The 21,224-nt window shown below is 35.4% G+C and overlaps 3 protein-coding genes and 1 pseudogene across 12 annotated transcripts in view; 2 read left to right on the forward strand and 2 right to left on the reverse strand.

Moving 5' to 3' along the window:
* The first annotated feature begins 318 nt into the window (after positions 1-318).
* Positions 319-5,489, forward strand: LOC122149056 (annotated as a pseudogene).
* Positions 5,490-5,934: 445 nt separating this feature from the next.
* Positions 5,935-9,727, reverse strand: ftr79 (finTRIM family, member 79). The gene is given in 12 exon segments (XM_042777732.1): positions 5,935-6,043; positions 6,584-6,679; positions 6,817-6,935; positions 7,223-7,318; positions 7,417-7,536; positions 7,810-7,911; positions 8,013-8,147; positions 8,230-8,389; positions 8,550-8,783; positions 8,921-9,016; positions 9,124-9,465; positions 9,467-9,727. Coding segments are annotated over 10 exon segments (1,557 nt in total). The 5' UTR covers positions 9,689-9,727; the 3' UTR covers positions 5,935-6,043; positions 6,584-6,679; positions 6,817-6,885.
* A 959-nt stretch (positions 9,728-10,686) lies between these two features.
* ftr97 (finTRIM family, member 97) lies at positions 10,687-16,749 on the reverse strand. Of its 3 annotated transcripts, none has more exons than XM_042777733.1 (15): positions 16,607-16,749; positions 15,781-16,458; positions 14,751-14,846; positions 14,380-14,613; positions 14,096-14,255; positions 13,866-14,003; positions 13,578-13,673; positions 13,352-13,480; positions 13,149-13,250; positions 12,672-12,791; positions 12,419-12,514; positions 11,513-11,578; positions 11,300-11,403; positions 10,879-10,968; positions 10,687-10,786 (listed from the first exon to the last, which is right to left on the reverse strand). In XM_042777733.1, exons 2-13 carry the CDS (start codon positions 16,342-16,344, stop codon positions 11,372-11,374), a joined length of 1,833 nt encoding a protein of 610 aa, XP_042633667.1. In that variant the 5' UTR covers positions 16,345-16,458; positions 16,607-16,749; the 3' UTR covers positions 10,687-10,786; positions 10,879-10,968; positions 11,300-11,371. The 3 variants fall into 3 exon arrangements, with proteins under 3 accessions (XP_042633667.1, XP_042633669.1, XP_042633668.1); XM_042777735.1 differs by lacking the exon at positions 16,607-16,749 and having other exon boundaries at positions 15,781-16,141; positions 16,230-16,357; XM_042777734.1 differs by lacking the exon at positions 13,866-14,003.
* Positions 16,750-19,352: 2,603 nt separating this feature from the next.
* cdca4 (cell division cycle associated 4) overlaps positions 19,353-21,224 on the forward strand; it is a 7,310-nt gene continuing 5,438 nt past the window's right edge. For 3 of the 8 annotated variants that reach the window (XM_042777737.1, XM_042777741.1, XM_019126238.2), the window contains exon 1: positions 19,357-19,575. Coding sequence is in view for 1 of the 8 variants with exons in the window: in XM_042777736.1 (XP_042633670.1) it covers positions 19,893-19,965 (73 nt within the window). In the remaining 7 variants the exon portion in view is untranslated. Of the gene's footprint in view, positions 19,576-19,807; positions 19,966-21,224 lie in introns of those variants that run through there. The other 5 variants (XM_019126237.2, XM_019126236.2, XM_042777736.1 and 2 more) reach the window with 4 other exon arrangements.

Below are 21,224 nucleotides of genomic sequence, written 5' to 3' on the forward strand. Positions count from 1 at the left end.
TGTCGGTTTTTAGAAAGGAGTAATAAACTATTTTGAACGGATAGAGTTAATAAGAAGCTGCCAATAGGAAGCTTGTTTCATCCTCTTATGAAACTGAAAGTGGAAAACTACTTCCTCATACTTATTCGAGTCATACACTTGCATACATTTTTTTAGTACGAGCCGTAGCGGTGGAACTGAACTGATTAATTTACGGCGAAAGTCCAAAATTATCAAATGTAAAATAATACTAATACTCGTTCAAACCTAATGTTTTGCAAGATGGCAGCATAAAGTATGATAATCACAACTAATGTTATGGTTGTTATTTTTCGCAGTGTCATCAGTCATGGAGGGTCTGTCTCGTGCTAACAGTCTCTTTGCTCTGGATCTCTATCGGGCTCTGAGCGCGAGCAGCGCTGAGGGAAACATGTTCTTCTCCACTGAGCATCAGCGCGCCAAGCGTGTCAGCCATGGTCTACTTGGGAGCCCGAGTGAGAGACATTTGAAAAAATGACAAAGGTATGAGGAAATGACGTTTACTGTTGGTACTATTACTTTAAATCTCATTCCGAATGTGTCTGTAAAGATTCTGTAAATCATACCACTTCTGTAAAATGATATTTATTTTAGCACTGATGTATGAAGAGAAAAGAACACTAGTTTGTGCTCGAAAAGAAGTAATGGTGATTCTTTGGTGGTCCATTAGATTGCAGTGTTTTTAATAAGCCTGATTAAACCTAAAAGTAGGCTACAAGAAATGTTAAAAAATATATAACCTAGGCTATATTACATTTAAAAATACTTTTTACATTGCATTATAGTAATAAAACTTATTTATCATGAAAATGATGTCATAATTTAAACATTTTTCATAGTTAACCCATCTGTTTCTCTCTTTGCAGGTTTTGTCCTTTAGTTCTGTCTCTGATGTTCACTCTCATTTTGAGACCCTCACCTCAACTATCAACAGTCCATCAGCCTCCTACATCCTCAAACTGGCAAACCGTCTCTATGGAGAGAAAACCTTCAGCTTCTTACCTGTGAGTCCATTGTGCCTCCAATGAGACGTTTTAATGCTCTCTGTGTGCTTTGCCTTATCTGAGAGAAGAACATGAGTATACCACCTTATTTTGTCCTGCAGGAGTATTTGGACTCCACTCTGAAGCTGTACCATGCTGACCTTCAGGCTGTGGACTTCATTGGAGCATCTGGACGGAGTCACGACAGCTCATGAAACAAAGGGGTGGACGAGCAGACAGAGAGGTGAGAAGATACATCATTTTAACCTATATAAGAATATGAAAGATAAATTTTGTGGATGGCAAGAATTAAAAGAAGGATGCGTAATTCTGCTCTATGAGGGCCACTATCTCCATATGTTAGTTCTAACTCTGATTAAACACACCTAAACCATCTGGAGTAAAAGTTTACTTGCAATGAAATACCGTTAGTGTGTTTGATCAGAGTTTGAGCTGAATTTCAGAATTATATTTGCCTTATATATTTTTTATAGAGAAACAAGTAAAGTAAAAACATACAGTATATAATTTGATGGTAATTATCAGAACACTATAAATAATGACTGTTTTTTTGTTTGTTTTTCGATTCAGCTTAAAATTAAAGATCCTCTGATGCGCTGTGGTGCTGTAATGGGCTGACCGACGACTAGTTCTGGTTAATGCCATTCTACTTTAAAGGAAACGGGATGCACCCATTTGAAACAAGAAACACTAAAAGAAATGGCCATTTAAACTAAACCAGGGGTGAATATCTGCATTTTTTTTCAGGAGTGTATATGAAAAATAAAATATAAAGTTAAAGGTGTTGAATTTTGTAAGTCACTTTGAATGTACTTCCATGTGTCTTCAATCAGAATGAGCGCAGGCCTGTGCAAATGATGTACCAGAAGAAGAAGTTCCCTCCGATACCATCCAGAGCGGATGAACTGCAGGTGATGGACGTTTTGCCATACGTAAAGGAGGAGCTCAGCATGTTGATCCTTCTTCCAAATGAAACTCAGGATGGCTCTGACCCTCTTTTTAAGGTCAGCAAAAGCTGTGCATAAACAATAAAAAGATGGACAATCCTGTGGATTAGGTTGGTGCTGTGTATGTTATTTTCCGTATGTGTGTGTGTGTTTGACAGCTGGAGAGCGAGTTGACCCTTGACAAGCTGCTTGACTGGACACAAAAGAGACAACAAATGGTTATGCAGATGGATATCACTAGTCCACTTGCCCAAAGTTTCAAGCATGGAGGTTGAGAGTCCCTATCAGAACTACTGCAAAAGATGGGATGAGCTCTGTCGTTCCAGGAAACAAAGGCTGATATGAAGGGAATGACGCAGTAAAGGTGGTCTCTTCATTTTGACAGGCATGTGATCCACAAGGCTTTTATTGAGGTCAATGGGATGGGAAGGCACTGACGGGCAGCTGCAGCCACTGCATGTTTGATAAGGCTTTGCTGTGCAATGCCAACAAAAAAATTCATAGCAGATACCCCTTCTTGTTTTTCATCAGACACAACCCCACTAACAGCATCCTCTTCCTTGGCAGATTTCAGAGGCCCATCCTAAAAATGTGGTGTCTTTCTTTTTTATATCAAAATGAAGACATGTTTTTTTCTTTGAATGTTTTTCATTGGTGTTTGAAATCACACGATTTGCATTTGTTTTGTGTGTGTTTACAAATAATTCCATATCACAGCAGTTTCTCAACTCCAGTGCTGGGAAACCACATCTCCCAAAATTATTAGTTTAGTGAAATTTTAGATTAGATTTTGTGAGATATAATTAGTGAGACATCTTAAATGTTCTGGACTGAACCCTTTTAACCACACCAATGTTTGAGCATGACCCTTACATTTTTATGCAGTTTTTGTGTTTTTTGATTGGAGCCATTAATATCTTTACCTTCTCATAGACAAATAATTTATAGAATTGAGCAATGAACTAACAACATTAAAGGGTACTCCACCACACCGCAATGAAAATTTGTCATTAATCACTTACCCCCATGTCCGTTCCCAAACCTGTAAAAGGCTTTGTTTGTCTTTGGAACACAATTTAAGATATTTTTGGCATGAAAATCGGGAGGCTTGAGACTGTCCCCATAGACTGCCAAGTAAATAACAGTGTCAAGGTCCAGGAAAGCAGGGGTGTAAAATACTTGAGTAATTTACTTGATTACTGTACTTAAGTATTATTTTTGGGGGATTTGTACTTGACTCAAGTACAATTTAAACTGACTACTTGTACTTTTACTTGATTACATTTCTGAAGAAAAAAAACAGTAATTTTTACTCCTTACAATTTTATTTCATCTTGAAAAGTACATTATATTTTTATTTTATCTTATGCACATTAAATATGGTAAACATAAGCTCAAACGTGTGTGCCTGATGTGAGAACTAATGATCATTGTTTTTCATGCATCAAACACACACATTTCTACTTCAATTATGACTTTCATCAAGTAAATGTCTGGCTTCAAAAGTTCACCATCAAATCTGAGGAAGCATATTGACGTAGCAAAGTTTCGTTTTCCCCCCAAAAAAGTTTATTCATTATTTGTTATTTTTTGATAGAGCTATTTGCTATGTAATATATTAGCTGAATGCACAAATCAGTGATGAGAATTTAAATACAATTAATATTTTAGTGGGATTTTTTGTTGTTGTTGTTAAATGTTACAAATCTCCAAAAAAGTGTTTAAATAATCATTGTATGCTAAATTAATTGTAATTCATGTTTAGTGATGTTCTTAGCATGTGGTGGATAAGTTGTATTTACAATATGTCATTATATGAAACATTAAGTGGGAATTAGGACTGTCAGTGAATATTTTTTAATCTTAATAATTACATGCTTTTCTCATTAATTAATCTAATTAGTCACATATAATTATTTATCAATATTTGCTAAGAAAAAAAAAAACACTAAATGCCCCAAATAAACATTTAAAAGATTAATTTTCCCTTTAGACAGTGACATTGAATAGACAACACAAATAAAGTGGGCCTTAAAAAAACGTTAACGTGTGTATGTTTTAATTATATGACTCTCCTCATTAATTCAACACATTCTTGTATTCTGTCTGGAATATATTTCTAGCCTCGCTCCATCACATCTTGCTCTTTCAAAGGGATAGTTCACCAAAAAATGCAAAATTCTCTCACCATTTACTGAACCTCTGTTATCCCAGATGTTTATGACTTTCTTTCTTCACATGAACACAAGCAAAGATTTTTAGTCCATATAATGCAAGGGTACAGGACCACTTCAGAAACCACATAAAGTGAACATGACGTTTTAAGATTAAAATATTGATACTTGTATTTTTCTAACATATGCTTATCCTTTCACTTAAGAAGACAGTGATTCATTAACAGGGGTTGCATTAGTTACTGTCATTCACTTTGTGTAGTGAATGACAGTTTTTGAAGTGTCATTTTTGGATGTCCCATACACTTGAATTATATAAAGAGAATTTTTTTTTTTTTTCTATAACTCTTAGTTTGTGTTCATCTGATAAATGAAAGTCATATAGGATGGCATGAGGGTGGAAAGGATGGAGTTTCCTTTTAATCCCTCTCCCTGTATTTTTCTTTCTTTTTTTTTTTTTTTTTTTTTTTTTTTTTTTTTCTTTTTTTTTTGGTGTTCCGCTGTGTTTCATTTTAATTGTTGTTGTTGAACTAAATATACATGTTTGGCCTGTGCCATTGCATTTTTTTCGTTCTCTAACCATTCTTCTGTATGTCTGTCAGAAAAAAAGTACTTCTACTTTTTTATACTCGAGTACAATTTAAAGTTGTACTTTTTCACTTTTACTCTAGTATGTTTTTGACCAGATACTTGTACTTTTAATTGAGTAAAATTTTCACTGAGTACGTGTACTTTCACTTGAGTAAAATTTTTGAGTACTTTTACATCTCTGCAGGAAGTATATGAAAAGCATCGTCAGAATAGTCCATCTGCCATCAGTGATTCAACCGTAAGGTTTATGAGCGACAACAATACTTTTTGTTACCAAAGAAAAAAAAATAACGACTTTATTCAACAATTCCTCTCCTCTGTGTCTCTCCAAATCAGCGTAGCACCATTTGGCTTTTACTTTTTTGGAACGACATGGGAGTATGTGAATAATGACTAAATTTTCATTTTGTGATGGATTATCCCTTTAACAACAAATCAATAACTACTATTAAGAAGGAAAAAACAAAATAAAAATAAAGCTTGTTTGCTGGTGATTATCTCTCTCTCCTGCCATGCTCTGCTTCAGAGTCCTTTATACTCAAGCATATGAGATGCAGGTACACAGTGGCACTCTTAAATAATCAGACTAAGACAGAGAGTAGCAGAGTCATAACATCACATACAGAAAATAAGAAACACACTCAAGGGATGGGCTGTATCAGCATATATATTAGCATATATATTACGCTGGTGTCAATATACCTTTTTCATGCAATCTTGTTTATGTTTATGTAATAACTATGTTTCACAGTTAAAATAAGTTATTTGAGACAGTAAGGGTCAGGTCATCCTAGTGGGCATTTTTAATCTGTGCATTAAACCCTGGTGTTAAGAGCAAACTCGTTACCCCTAAACATAATAAATATTTTTAACCCTTGTGCAGTGTACATGTAGTGAACAGCTCCTGGATGCTGTGTTTCATCGTTAAGGCACAGCCTCCATCTCTGAGACAATGCCAGTCCAACTTAACTGTAGGAAGTTCACAGTCACTTTGGTTCCATCTATAGCTGTTAAAACATTGGGAAGAAATACATTGTTACGGATATGCTTTGACATTTCTGTATTTGTATTTGGTGATTATCTATTGTCTATATTCTAAAAAAATTGTCATTGCGACTCTTATGAAACTGACAGAAAATGCTAGCTGTGACTTAAATACTGTAGTTCTTCAGCTCATTCTAAATTGCTAATAACACTTGCCCTTCAACCACTCCAATGCTGTGCTTGGTGACACTTCCCCAGCCATGTGCTGGAGTTCTGATGGTGGGTTTAACACGGACCCTCACTCCAGGCCTTAAACTGAGCACTTCTAAATTATAAAGGAATATTTGCAATGTCAGTTTTAAAGTCATGGAGGAATGGGTCAGAGTTATTATAATAAACTAAAATTAAAACAAAAATTCAAACCATTAAAAAATGTTTGCTCTGTGAAATAAAATAAACATTTACTTAAAAAAAAGTTACTAAAAAGTCTACTAACATAAAAATAATTAAAACTATATAAAGAAAACACACACACAAAAAATAAGTAGCAACAAAATTACTAAAACATTAACTAAAATGAAATGCAAATCAGAAAAAAAACGAATTTGAAATATATAATAAAAAATATAATAATATATATTATGATACTCAAAATAAGCACTACAATAAATATAATAGCTTGTATAGAGATATTAAACAGAGTCAGTTAACCATAGCAGGTTAATAATGAATCACATATGAAAAATTATACATTTAATGTTTAACTGACAAATTTTGTCTAAAATAAACATAAAATAATATGCTAGACAATTTTTTTTTTTTTACAGGTTTTTGTTTAATAATGTCCTAATATCCATCAAATTACCTGAAACATCACCGTTTATGAGTTCCATTTCTGAAGCGATACCAGTCCAATCCGTCTGCTCAGGGAACTCTACAGTCAAAGACTCGCCCTGAATTCCTGCCAAAGATCAGAAAGTCATTAATACCCCCAAATCATTTGATGTGTAAATGATTGAGTTTAATTTCATTTTCAGGTATCTCGTAATATATGAATTTGAATGAGTAAAATCAGTGAAAGTTGCTGAGTGTATTTACTTTTAATGACACCGATGCTGTTTTGTGTGATTGATCCCCATCCATGTTTTGGATCTTTCACTGAAGATTTCACACTGACTCTGTTTCCCTATCTTGTAAGTAGGCATGACTGGGGGACCCTAAGACGTAGTGTTACTCATTAAGCATAGAGATATTACATTACACCTAGATTTTCATTCATCTATATTGTTGCAAAAATATACTATAAAAATAATCTCTATTAAATCAATACCTGGACCATGTACTTAAAATAGAGTAAACTGTGTGAAGTGGCACACACTGAATAGTGATGAATTATTAAAATGCTTTGTAACAAAAATAATAGTGCGAAACCACATCCAGGGCATCTAAAAATACATATGTTACATACATTTTACTATTGATTTAATAATTCAGTTTATAATACCTAAATCAGCACTGACTACAAGCTCCATTTCAGAAACTTCACCAAGCCAACCTTCCTGCTCAGGGAAATTTACTGTCACAGTCTCACCCTGCACATCTAGAGAGAGGAAATCTTTTATTATGCCTAAAATATGAGTGATTGTAACAATAACTGTTTCAGTCTGTCAGATCAATGACAGCAGATGATGTCCTTACTTATGACACTGCCAATGCTTTTATGGCTGACTGAACCCCATAGATATTTGGGCGTTTCTACAGATGGCTTCACGTAGACCTTGTCTCCTATTTTAATCTTGCAGTTGAGAGTTGAAGATCCTGAAAACACAGCGAGTAGAACAGAATCTCATATTTTATGAATTACCGTTGTGGCAGTCTCAAATGTCTCACTCTGTAGATAAACAAAATTATAAAATGTATAAATCTGTTATAAACCAGATTACAGCTGGGTTAGAACAGTATAGTATCCTCAAATATGTATATGTAACATTTCTGTAGCAAAAATATTTATCCAAACAAGACCTCATATGATTTTTGCTGGGTGCCACTAATTATATGAGGAAACATTCTATTTCTGTTCTGCATATTTACCACCCTCATCATCATCAGTTACTGGCTCAATTTCAGAAAGAAGTCCTCTCCAGCTTGCAAATCCAGGAAAGTCAATAACCAAACACTTATCACTTTTAATATCTGAAAGAAGAACATGCAAATGTGAGTGCTGCACATACTCATTTGTGATGCCTAGCAGCGTAATATACCATTTGTGTTTATGAGAATAATACATATCTTGCCTTTTACCACTCCCACACTCTTATGTGTGATAGCACTACCCCAATCATATTTTGGGGTTTTAATAGAAGGTTTCACTCTGACTCTGTCTCCAACCTTAATGCAGACTGGATTGTTCTTTATGGCCAGATCTGAAACTGGTAAAACATATAGGGCCATTTCATCACTCAGAGGTACAATCAAATACAACCAGTGAAAGTAACTCTTAGTAACTCTCACCTTTTTGAACAGTTTCATTTATTTCCTGGTTGAAAATAGTCTCCAGCCGATTTTTAAGTTCACAAACAAGATCGTTTACATCCGGATAAAGGCAGAAAGGCTTAAAAGAGTGACTGGGGAAGCCATCAGACCCAGAAGAATAGGACACAACCTCATAATTCTGCAGAAAAGTTCAGTCCAGTTTAGCGTTTTCTATCGTGTTATATACAACACCTAAATAAGTGCAACACGTAAAACATTTTAGCAGCAACTGTAACAATATTATAATAAATGTAAACCTCTTATGTAGTCTTAAAACTTTTGCTTAAAGCAAAGTGTACCTGAAGAAACTGGATGTTGTTGTCTGTCTGTAGAAGATCCTCAAGAACTCCTTCCCTCTTCTTCAGCTCAGTAATTTCCTCCTGCAGCTTCTTTTGTAGCTTTGCTCCTTGATCCAGATCAGCCTTTTCTTCAGCTTTTATCTTTTCAATCACCTCATTGCTTTTTTTCTCAATAAATTTGACTAATTCACTGAAGACTTTCTTACTGTTCTCCACTGCCTTCTTTGCAGAATCCTGAGGAGAACCAAAGCAAAACAAAAATGTTGTTTACAATTACAAGATCCAACATGGCAGAGATTAACCATGTGTCTGATAAATGCAGTGTCATTCTGTTTAAGTGTGAAAGTTATTTGTTTTACATCAGGACTTACTGAATGAGAGGCGATGTCCATATTCATCTTCTGCAGCTCTTTTTCTTTTGCCTGGATTGTCTGCTTGACTTTTGTTTGAGTGTCTGTGAGTTTTATCTAAGGGCAAATCAGTCACAGTCTGTTTAATCTTACTGAAAACATTTGTCAAAAGCATTTTGTAATTAAGTTAAGTCATCAAAGAAAAAAATGATGGGCATCTTCACCTGTTTCTCGTTGCGCTCTATTGTAGATGACACTGTGTCATGGCCCTTGTGGTCATCCAGTAAGCAGTGCATGCAGACACATTTCTGGTCCGTTCGACAGTAAACCTCAAGGACCTTGTCATGTTTGGGGCATACTGGGATGACTGCAGCTTTCACCAGCTTGTGTTTCTTCAGGGCAGGAACATTATAGTGGGGTTGTACATGTGTTTGACAGTAAGAGGCTCGACACTCCAGACAAGACTTGACAGCTTTGATCATTTCTCCAGAACAGAAATCACACGCAATCTCTCCAGGCCCAGCAAGACTTTGAGCAGACTCTGTGCTCCTCAGTTTCTCCATTATTTTCAGCAAGCACTGTACTTCTGTTGAGTGGAGGTTTTGATTTGAAGGTCTGTCTGCACTGTGGACATCTATAGGTCCCGTTCAGATCATTTGTATTCCAGCACTCACCTATACAGCTCATGCAGTAACTATGTCCACACGGAATGGTCACAGGATCCCGCAACAAGTCCAAACATATTGAGCAGCTGTACTGGTCCTGATCTCCAAGTATAGCCTCTGCCATGTCTGCTGAAACCTCCTTGTGTTAGCAAAGAACCATGGATGTAAGTTATAGGGTATAAATGTAAGAGTGAAAGTGAAAGCAAGGAACGTGTCATCATAATATACAAAATACAGATGTCAGAGCTTATCTGAGTTTGGAAGGGTAAAAAAAATACATTGTTTTGTATTTTCCTCATAACAGAGACTGGTGTGCTTTAAGTTATAAGTCGTAGATCTTTGAATGTTGATCTTTAGGGGTTTTCAGTATCACCATTAGATGGAGACATCTAGTAAAGGCTTCCTGACAGAAACCGGAAGCGTTTTAGTCGTGCAGCCACAAAACCTCTTGGGTAATGTAGTTTTGTCGAACCTGAAAATAAATCCGTAATGCATACGAACTGAACTGTATGGTCAAGACAATGAATTCCTCAATAAAAACGCTTAACTTGTAATGATTCTTTAATTGAAACAAACTCAGCTAGGAAGAAATATACAAAACAAGAGTCACAGATACTTGTAGACAATGGTTGAATATCAGTCCAGTTTACTTAATTCACTCAAAAGACCAAAAAAAAAAAAAAAAACCTTTAGCAACAAAATTTGCATTTGTTTGGATTTTATTTTTGACAGGACATTTTCAATTTATTATTTGTAAAATTATAATGAATTATTTTAGATTTATTATTAAAGTGAGACTGAACAGAGAGAATTCAGTGTATGTGCTCATTCCGAGAGCTGAAACAGATTTCACTTGATAAAAATCAGTATCTACAGTATATATGTAGAAAGATTCTTTCTAACTGCAGCACTCATCCTGTAGCTAATGAATGATGCTCCAATCATACATGAGACAAATGGAAGACAAAAAATGCAAATGAATTTGAATGAAAAGAACCATTTAAGTAAACTTCTGTCTAATATAATATCTCTCCTGTGCTGTGAAGGACACCAGTATGAAAAACCACAAGTATTTTTTTTTCATGTTCACATTGATGACTACAAACTTAGAAATAAAGACCTTGGCACGTTTCAGTGAAAACTCATTCCCAAAAGCAAATGGTGAGCAGAGACGTCCACAGTCACATCCTCAAGATCTAGGGGAATCCTGAAATGTCAGTGTCTGTAGACAAACAGAAAGGCTTAAGATTTTGGTTGCATGTTGGTGGGAACCAAAACTAATTCAGGGGAAAAAATCATTTTCAAGTAACTGACCTGAGTCCTTTACTAACTCCATCTCGGAAAGAATGCCTTTCCATGCTTTGTGTTTTGGAAAATCCACGATCACATCCTCAGATTTGATATCTAGCCAGATGAGAGGACAGCCACTTAAAATACATCATTTCCAAGAGCAACTCCATGTATACTAAATGTAAATATAATGTGTACAATAAAATATATTCAAATAATAATAAAAAAAATTAATTGTAAAAATATTTCACAATATTACTGTATTTAAGATATTTTTCATCAAATAAATGCAGCTTGGTGAACATAAGAGACATCTTAAAAATAAAAAAAAAAAAACCACTAAAAAATCTTAATTATTCCAAACTTTTGACTGCCAGTGTACATGATAAATATAATAAAGTAGTTTAGTCAAGTTTGTTCTTTGAGAAAAATACACAGATCTTGCCTTTTACCACACCAACACTCTTGTGTGTGACATGTCCACCCCAGTTGTGTTTTGGAGTAGTTATTGAAGATTTCACTCTGACTCTGTCTCCAACTTGATGTCAGCTGAAACATTTTTTGTTACCAAATATAAAATAAAAATAATACAAAACACATTTTCACTGACAAGTACAAACAGATAAAAAAAAAAAAAAAATTAGTATGGGAAGATTACCTAAATCAGGAATGGTCATAATCCCGGAAAAATCTACATCTAAAATCAAAGACCCATTCTGAATATCTGCAGAAATAAAAGGAAATTTTTTTTAAACAAATGTCCTATTTTCTCACTCTGTGGAACACAGTGAGCCTACAAAAAAAATCTTTAATCATCATTTCATTTATTTTGACAAAAAGCACAATGCATGAGGAATGCATGTCTAATGTTAGTAATGAAATCATTGTCGGTCAGTCACTGCTCTCACTTTTAACTACACCAATGCTTTTGTGAGTGACTGCTCCTCATTTGTGTGTTGGTGTAACAACAGATGGCTTCACATGAACTTGGTCTCCAATCTTAATAATGAACTCCAGACCTGAATATCCAGAAATGCAAGGAGCATCACGATCATCTGAGAGATTTCTGCTGAATAGCTGCTCCTTAAATGTCATGGAAATACTATAATACTCTGTGAAATTACTAAACTCATCATCATTGGTTTCCAGCTCCATTTCATAGAGAATTCCCTTTCAATTTGCATGTTCAGGAAAGTCAACAATCAGACTGTCATCACATTTAATGTCTAAATTTTAAGGCTTGTACTTGAGTGCGGATTGCTTGATAACAGATGATTTATCCGAGGGGGAAAAAAACACAGCTCTTGCTCTTTTACCACACCCACATTCTTAAGTGACATGAGCACCTCTAGCTATGTTTTGGGGTGCTAATGGAAGGTTTCTCTCTGACTTGATGTCCAACCTTAATGTCAACTAGGGCATTTATTATTGACAAATTTGAAACAAGTAAAATATGACAGTAAGCACTTTCATTTCTAAGTGCACAATGCAACATTTAAGCTGCATCTAAGAAATTGTCTGCAATTATTTAAATGATTATGTCTTTAAATGCAAAACAAATTACCTAGACCAGTGCTGGCCACAATCTCCATTTCTGAAACGATACCAGTCCAGTTTTTTTGCTCAGGGAAATCCACAGTCAAAGACTCACCCTGAATTTCTGCAAACATAAAAAACAAACCATTAATATAAAGTATGCTGCTTTTTCTCACTCTGTGGTAACAGGCATTCAGTGAGCCTATAATAATTTCTTTCAACATTTATAATTTTCAGACATTTGTATGACTAATGTAAGTTATGAAACTCAGTGCTCTTACTTTTAACAACACCAATGCTTTTGTGGGTGACTGCTCCCCATTTGTGTGTTGGAGTAACAACAGACGGCTTCACACGAACTTTGTCTCCAATCTTAATATTGGAGCCCAGACTTGAAGGTCCTGAAATGTCACATGGAGATCTGAGTGTTTGATGGAAGACTCTCATTGATAATTCTCTCATGGATCAAATTTGGTAGCTTTAAACACTTTGAGCCTCATTCTACAGATGGACAACTGTTTTGTTAAAATAGACTCTTTAGATATGTACTGCTTAGAGTCATATTCACTCTTAAAAATAAAGCCATTGATGATTTCATGAAGAACCATTAACATCCATGGAATCTTTCCATTGGACAGAAGGTTCTTTATATTATTAAAATACTCTTCACACTAAGATAACGTGGTTCTTCTATGGCATCTTTGCCATAGAACCTTTATGCTTTAAGAAGCTGCTACTTAAAACATTTATTTATTTACCAATCTCATCATCATTAGTTACTTTCTCCATTTCAGTGATAATTCCTTTCCAGTTCGCATGTCCAGGGAAGTCAACAACCACACTGTCATCACTTTTGATGTCTAAACAGAGAACAAGTTTATATTATAACACCAGTTGTTTTGTGAGAATTGCTTTATAACAAATAATTTACAGTATATAAGGGAAAAAATACAGATCTTGCCTTTCACCACACCCACACTCTTATGAGTGACGTTTCTACCCCAGTTATGTTTTGGGGTAATAACTGAAGGTTTCACTCTGACTTTGTCTCCAACCTTGATGTTGAATGGATCGTTTTTGGATGGCAAATCTGAAACAAATAAAATATTACAAACTGCTCAGATGCAATGTGTAATATTCTGTAAGTTTTTTGTTCATTTGTTTTTTTGATGAATATGTTGGATTACCTGAACCAGCACTGGTCACACGCTCCATTTCTGAAACTACACCAGTCCAGTTTCTTTGTTCGGGGAAATCTACAGTCAACAAATCACCCTGAATTTCTGAAGAAGTAAAAAAATAAATTAATTAAAAATCAGTAATGGCAACTATCACATTTTGTGGTACTACAGATGTTAAGTGAAACTATAGTTTTATATATGTGTGTGTATATATATCATTTTACTAATTGTGGTAAATAACAAAAATTTTCATGCCTAATATAAATACAAATCAGTATCAGTCAGTGCTCTCACTTTTAACAACACCAATGCTTAAGTGAGTAACTGATCCCCATTTGTGTGTTGGAGTAACAACAGATGGCTTCACACGGACATGGTCTCCAACTACAATGTCAAATGTGAAATGAGGCCTTTTTGCAGACAAATCTGAAACTAAAAGTAACAGATTATATTAAACCATTTCATCACTCACAAATACAATTAGATACAAGAAGTCATTCAATGAAAATCATTTGTTACTTTACCATTAGTAATTGTTTTGCTTATTTCCTGCGTGCAAGTAGTCTCAAGTCTCCCAGCTAGCTCACATATAAGTTTTCTTATGTCCTCAAAAGAGCAGTACGGCTGAAATGAGGAACTCGGCAACTCATCAGATGCGGATGAAGATGACACAGACTCACAATTCTGTGGGGGGAAAATATTCAAGTACTAAGTAATATAAATTTCAGAAGAACTGTCAATATTTAAACAGTCCTTTTTCTTATAATTCTGGCTTCTAATATAATCATATTGCTTATAGTGCTTGTACCTGAAGAAACTGGATGTTGTTGTCTGTCTGTAGAAGATCCTCAAGAACTCCTTCCCTCTTCTTCAGCTCAGTAATTTCCTCCTGCAGCTTCTTTTGTAGCTTTGCTCCTTGATCCAGATCAGCCTTTTCTTCAGCTTTTATCTTTTCAATCACCTCATTGCTTTTTTTCTCAATAAATTTGACTAATTCACTGAAGACTTTCTTACTGTTCTCCACTGCCTTCTTTGCAGAATCCTGAGGAGAACCAATGCAAAACAAAAATGTTGTTTACAATTACAAGATCCAACGTGGCAGTGGTTAACCATGTGTCTGATAATTGCAGTGGCATTCTGTTTAAGTGTGAAAGTTATTTGTTTTACATCAGAACTTACTGAATGGGAGGCAATGTCCATATTCATCTTCTGCAGCTCTTTTTCTTTTGCTTGGATTGTCTGCTTGACTTTTGTTTGAGTGTCTGTGAGTTTTATCTAAGGGCAAATCAGTCACAGTCTGTTTAATCTTACTGAAAACATCTGTCAGTAGCATTTTAGCATTTTGTAATTACGTAATGATATGAGTAGGGCTGTCAAAGTTATGCGTTATGCGCTGCGATTAATAATGTGAAGCATGTGGTTAATTCAAAATCCTTAACGTGTTAAAATAATTAAATGCAAATAAATTACTAAAGTATGCAAGATTACATAATTTCACACTGTGTGTAAAATACAGACTGAACCAAATGTCAAATCATCCCACTGTTGTATGGCCAAATTATATGCTAAATTCTTGGCTGGATAAAACAAACCAGCATCTCACTAGTAAAGTTTTGCAGAATGAATATTGTAATCAAGGTAAGAACAACTGTGGACACCCGGTGGTGTTGTATAATAAGCACAAGTCTGTTATATTGATGTGCAAACAATATGTGTAATGTGCGCTCTGGATGCACATAGTATTTATGCACAGACACATTTCAGTACATTGTCATTGTTTCCACACACATTCAGGATAATGTGTTGCTTTGTCATGTGTATGCTGCTGTGTTTAGTCATACTGAATGGGTCCGTGCAGGTACCCATACTGTAATAAGTACAGTCAGGTCAAGGGGGTTGGTTTAAAAAATGTTCAACAGCTCCATGTGGTCCTGTTCAGTATCACAACTGAACTTTTTAAAATTGTGAACAAACTCTTTGCTGTTGCACTGTACACATAGCCTACTATACACTGTGAATTTGTGTAAAAAAAAAATCATGTATGCTTTGGTATGCGTAAATATATTAATTATAGAATGTGTTAAACAAATTGCCTATGCTTATTTCTTGATAAGAGTGCGATTAATCGCACAAAAATGGTGTGAAAAAAAATTAATCTACTGACAGCCCTTACAAGTCATTAAAGTAAAAAAATGATGGGCATCTTCACCTGTTTCTCGTTGCGCTCTATTGTAGATGACACTGTGTCATGGCCCTTGTGGTCATCCAGTAAGCAGTGCATGCAGACACATTTCTGGTCCGTTCGACAGTAAACCTCAAGGACCTTGTCATGTTTGGGGCATACTGGAATGACTGCAGCTTTCACCAGCTTGTGTTTCTTCAGGGCAGGAACATTATAGTGGGGTTGTACATGTGTTTGACAGTAAGAGGCTCGACACTCCAGACAAGACTTGACAGCTTTGATCATTTCTCCAGAACAGAAATCACACGCAATCTCTCCAGGCCCAGCAAGACTTTGAGCAGACTCTGTGCTCCTCAGTTTCTCCATTATTTCAGCAAGCACTGTACTTCTGTTGAGTGGAGGCTTTGATTTGAAGGTCTGTCTGCACTGTGGACATCTATAGGTCCCGTTCAGATCATTTGTATTCCAGCACTCACCTATACAGCTCATGCAGTAACTATGTCCACACGGAATGGTCACGGGATCCCGCAACAAGTCCAAACATATTGAGCAGCTGTACTGGTCCTGATCTCCAAGTATAGCCTCTGCCATTATTCTACCAAAAACGCGCTAAGACACTACAGAAGATTTGTTTGGCTGTTGTCGTTCCACAAAAGGGTGTTTATCAAAAACTCGCTCTGCTTAAAAAAGGATGCGTCGTGTAATCTAAAGAGAGAGTGAAAGTAAAAGTAAAAAATTTGTGTAACACTACGATTAAAAATAATAATAATAGGCTTATAATAATTCTGAAGGACACAAACAACACATAAATACAGCTTAGATATAGAAGTGAAGATTATTTTTTTGTATTTACCTGATAACAATTCGTCGTGTCCGTCATAGTGAGGTGGCAGGAAACGTTTGAGGAACTTTGACCTTTGATCTATTGTATGGCTTGAAAAGTTCGTCGTAATTCAGTCGCGTAATAAATATTAAGTAATGGTTTTGAGTGTAGACGTAAAATTGTATGGATTGAAACAACCAAAGTTAGTAAAAAAACCGTGCTGTATAAAATAGAAAGTATAAAGTAAGATTCTAGGCGAAGACTCTTTTTTTCAGTAGTGTCTTTTGGTATAACCACTAGATGGAGACATTGAATAGAGTATTATAAATCTTGATTCAGTTTCACGTGACAATAAACCGTTCTGATTCTTAAAGGGATGCTCCATGCCAAAATGAAAATTTTGTCATTATTCACTTACCCCCATGTCGTTTCCAAACCCGTGTTCATCTTCGGAAACACAATTTAAGATATTTTGGATGAAAAACCGGGAGGCTTGAGACTGTCCCATAGACTGCCAAATAAATAAACACTGTCAAGGTCCAGGAAAGTATGCAAGACATCGTCATAATAGTCCATAACGTTACTGTTGAATCACTGATGGCAGATGGACTATTATGACGATGTCTTTCATACTTTTCTGGACCTTGACAGTGTTATTTATTTGGCAGTCTATGGGACAGTCTCAAGCCTCCCGGTTTTCAGGAATGTTTTTTTTTTTTTCTCAGAATTCGGTCAAATTCATGCACACAATTTCTTTACACTATCATCTTTTTAACTATATCTCAAAAACATTTACTACACTCCTAGTAATTGAACTGTAAAAGCAAATGCTGAAAGGTGTGGTGAAAAAAAATTACCTGAATATTATTATTATTAATAAATATGATTTTATTTTACTAACTAAATTGTTTAAAATGTCCAGCTATTTTCTATCACAATAGGAATCAAATAATAGGCCTACGATTTAGTTTTTTGTAAAATTATGTATTTTTTTTTATTTTCAGTTTTACAGTTTGTATCTCCTCCAACATCGCCTCCAGCTTCTCAAATGTCTGTATACCCCAGCATACAGAATCCATTTTAAGTTTTAATTAACAGATTGAATTTCATTAACGTAATGTGCTTATATTTGTTACAATACATAAATGATTTTCTGAATGTTATCTACATTTTTTAGTTTTAATTATCAGATTGAATTTCATTAACGTAATGTGCTTATATTTGGGTGGAGTTTTTTTTTTATTTTTTTTTATCAATGCTATTGGTCACCCTTTACGTCTGTCTGTCTGTTTTACAAATATTTAGCAAATGAAAGTTCTTAAAACGAGCTTGTGTAAAATCTTATTCGATCCTCAAGCTGTCAGTAAGCTGATAACTCCGCCCCCTCTATATTCATTGAATCAACTGAAGTTCCACAGCAGCCGCACAGTAGACAACAGCTGAGCTGAACAAAGTTTTGCGAAGGGTAAATAAATATCTTGTTGTTTGAATAGGTACTACTAAACACTATGTCTATAAAGGCTCATATTTTATTTATTTGATGTCTGACTGACTCACTGACTGAGACATGTGGGACGTCGCCTGAGAGAGAGAGGGCTAGCATTTGCCATCTAGTCATAGCCAATATATAGCCAACACTTAAATAGCCTGTGCATACAGTAGCATTTCATCTTTTATAAAATGCGATTTTGGCCAAATGCATTTTACCACAGGAAAAACTGAGCGCTCCGTCTATAAAGCTACAAAAACTAGTTTGTAACCTGTAGATGAAAATGTAATGTGAGGGGCCGTCGCCGTTTTAGTGACGGAAAAAAAAAAAAAATTCACATTTGCACACATTCGCTGGTCAAAAAACTATATATTGATAATTGGTAATACAACAACATATAATTTGTTTTTACCATCGGAAAATCATAAACAGGTGTGCGCCCCCGCGCTGTTTCGTACTGGAACTTACACAAAGCGACGAGTGATCCTCGTCACCTGATAAGAAATTTCTTCTTTGTTTTATGATTGCTGATACACTTAATTTATTAACATTTAGGCTAATCATGTTATGGTATACTCTCCGCTCGTCCTCACATGTATAAAATGTATTAAAAACATGGTTTTACTACAGTAATGTAGTAGTAACCTAAAAAAAAATTACAGAAGATCACTGTGAAATCTTTATATTTTATCATGCAGAATGTAATTCATGATTCATTCCAAGGCTTAATTTATTTGATCCAAAATACAGCAAAAACAGTAATATTGTGTAATATTTTTACAATTTTTAAATAACTCTTTTCTATTTGAATATATTTTAAATGTAATTTATTTTTGTGATCAAAGCTGAATTTTCAGCATCATTACTCCAGTTCAGTACTCTAAAACCCTGTTTATCTATATTATCTAATTATCTAATATTATTATTATGGTTGTTATTAATCGTGAATAAATCTAAGCTTTTATAAGCTTTTGAGACTATTATTTTGTGTTATTGAATTTGTCATGAAGATGTGACCATTTCTTCCTTTTATGCAGGCTTACTAAATAATCTTGATATAAAAAAAAGGGAGGGGGGTGCCCTTTTTCAGTTTCAGCACATGCCCCTCAAAAGGTCTGTGCACGGCCCTGTCTACTTTTAATTAAAAATGTTTTTTGGGGTGTGTGTATGTGTGGGTGTTGTGATGGATAAATATATCAATGTGTAGCTTACTTTGTTAAATCATACATTCTTGTGTGTCCATTTGATTTTTAAGATGCCTCAAAAACAAGATGTGCATTGTTGAAGTTGGGGCCCAGTTTAGAATCACTGACGCTTTTGTTCGGCGATGGCCTGCTGTCAATCAAGATGCAAGACCCCGCCCCCATCGGCCTTTCACTGCCGCAGCTGGCTGCTTCTCGCTGCTCTCTGCAATCTGTGCTGGAGAGGCCGAAGGAGCAGCAGCTTCACTATTAAACCCGGCCTACAAACGCTTATGACGCTCGCCATCAAAGAACACGAACAACACGAGGTAAGTCTAAGCGTACTGCGATTTAAATACAATCTATATTATGTAGTCGCACCGCTTAAGATGATCTCGATGCGCGATGGTTAAACGCGCGGTCGATTTCGAAAAGCGGCGTGTTTGCGGAAGTAATCGTGCGGTCCATGTTTAGCCGCTCCTGTTATTTGCCTTTACATGTCATGTATGTGTGTATCCAAAATATATTTTACTCTCACGTGCATTTTGTCGACACGGTAAGCGTTTGGAAAAGTTGAAGACGCTGTTTGGGTTGCCTGTAAACAAGGCGAAGTTGACTAGCCAGCGGACCCGTTTGAAAAATCAAAATGGCTTCCATCTTTGTCGTCTCGGCAGAGAGGTTTATACCTTTGTTTCCACGTCTCGCATGTCAGGGAGTCTGTGAGTAACCTCTTTTTTATATTTATCTAGTGGATTATTGTCCACCGAACCTTCATATTAAGAGTCTGGGTGTTGTTTATTTCACTGGTTTTTATTTATTTTGTTACTTACCCAGTAGCGCACTTTTTGACCACGTCAGTGCGGTGGGGGAGGGGAAGTGAGTCTGTCTGGGCGGAGCCTGAACGATCCATTTGCCCCCTTCGTTCTAAATTTGATTTAGTTTAGACTACAGCTACTTGGATTTTTTTTACAGATTTTTTTTTTATTCATTTATTTTGATTAGTTTTGTGTCACAACCTGCAATGTAGGATCTCAGTTTCCTCAAATTCTTAACTGTTATACTTGAGGGCACATGGACATCTCCTGAAAATCTTTTTCTCGATATAGGGTGCTGCAGGAATTTCATATTTTTGTAGGCCAACCTAGAAGTTTGCATCATATTGGTTCCCTTCACAAAAAGCCAGTAGGATTTTCCCACTGACTTTTGGATAATTGTAATAATTTTAAAAAAAAAAAAGCTCTGTGTGTAAGCTTATGAGTCTCACGTTTCACTCATCATAATAATCCTAAATTAACACAACTTTTATAAATTTTGCCTAAATGCTATCAAACAGAATAAAAAAATGATATAAACACACTACACCACGGTCGCATGTCTTCACTGTCACCACCACTGAGTTTCCGCCAAATCTTTTAATCTTTAAAAGTAACAATTTGGAAAGTTTGAGTTAGAATATTTTGCAAGAGAATAAGTATAAACACGACGAGGCTGTAAATCACTTGCGAGTATATATTTGCCTAAATGCTGTTTAATGTCTGCGGCAGCCTCTGAAGTTTCATTTAGAGCAGGGATTAGTGATGTTCGGTTTTTGTACAACTCGCTCTTTTGAGCCAGTGTTCTGTCGATTTGTCCTACGATGTCAGATTTTCCTACCTCCCATTAAAACAGTGGGTAGTACAATTCGACAACGAAAAAGCTGCCGATAAAATTATGGTTTATTAACATCTACACATACCATAACCCTAAACCTACCCTTACAGTAATGCAAATACAGTAACTATGTGTTATATTCGCGGTTGAAGCAATAAGGGATACATTTACAGTAAACCAGCAATAAATAATTTTAGATTAATCTATAATAAATAGATTGTTTTATAAAAGTCTATACCTACCCCAACCCTAAACCTACCCTTACAGTAATGAAAATACATTAAATATAGTTGTTTATCATGAGAAAAAGGACGCGATATTGCTGTGC

The sequence above is a fragment of the Cyprinus carpio genome, chromosome A20 (genome assembly GCF_018340385.1).
Source record: "Cyprinus carpio isolate SPL01 chromosome A20, ASM1834038v1, whole genome shotgun sequence".
In the NCBI taxonomy this organism is placed as follows: Eukaryota; Metazoa; Chordata; class Actinopteri; order Cypriniformes; family Cyprinidae; genus Cyprinus; species Cyprinus carpio.

Excerpts from the sequence above, each read along its gene's own strand:
- ftr97 (XM_042777733.1), bottom strand. The coding sequence starts at position 16,344 with ATGGCAGAGGCTATACTTGGAGATCAGGACCAGTACAGCTGCTCAATA. Across the intron at positions 14,004-14,095 it reads AAGCAAAACAATTACTAATG|TTTCAGATTTGTCTGCAAAA; the intron begins GTAAAGTAACAA and ends TGTTACTTTTAG. Across the intron at positions 11,404-11,512 it reads TATGACCATTCCTGATTTAG|CTGACATCAAGTTGGAGACA; the intron begins GTAATCTTCCCA and ends AAAATGTTTCAG.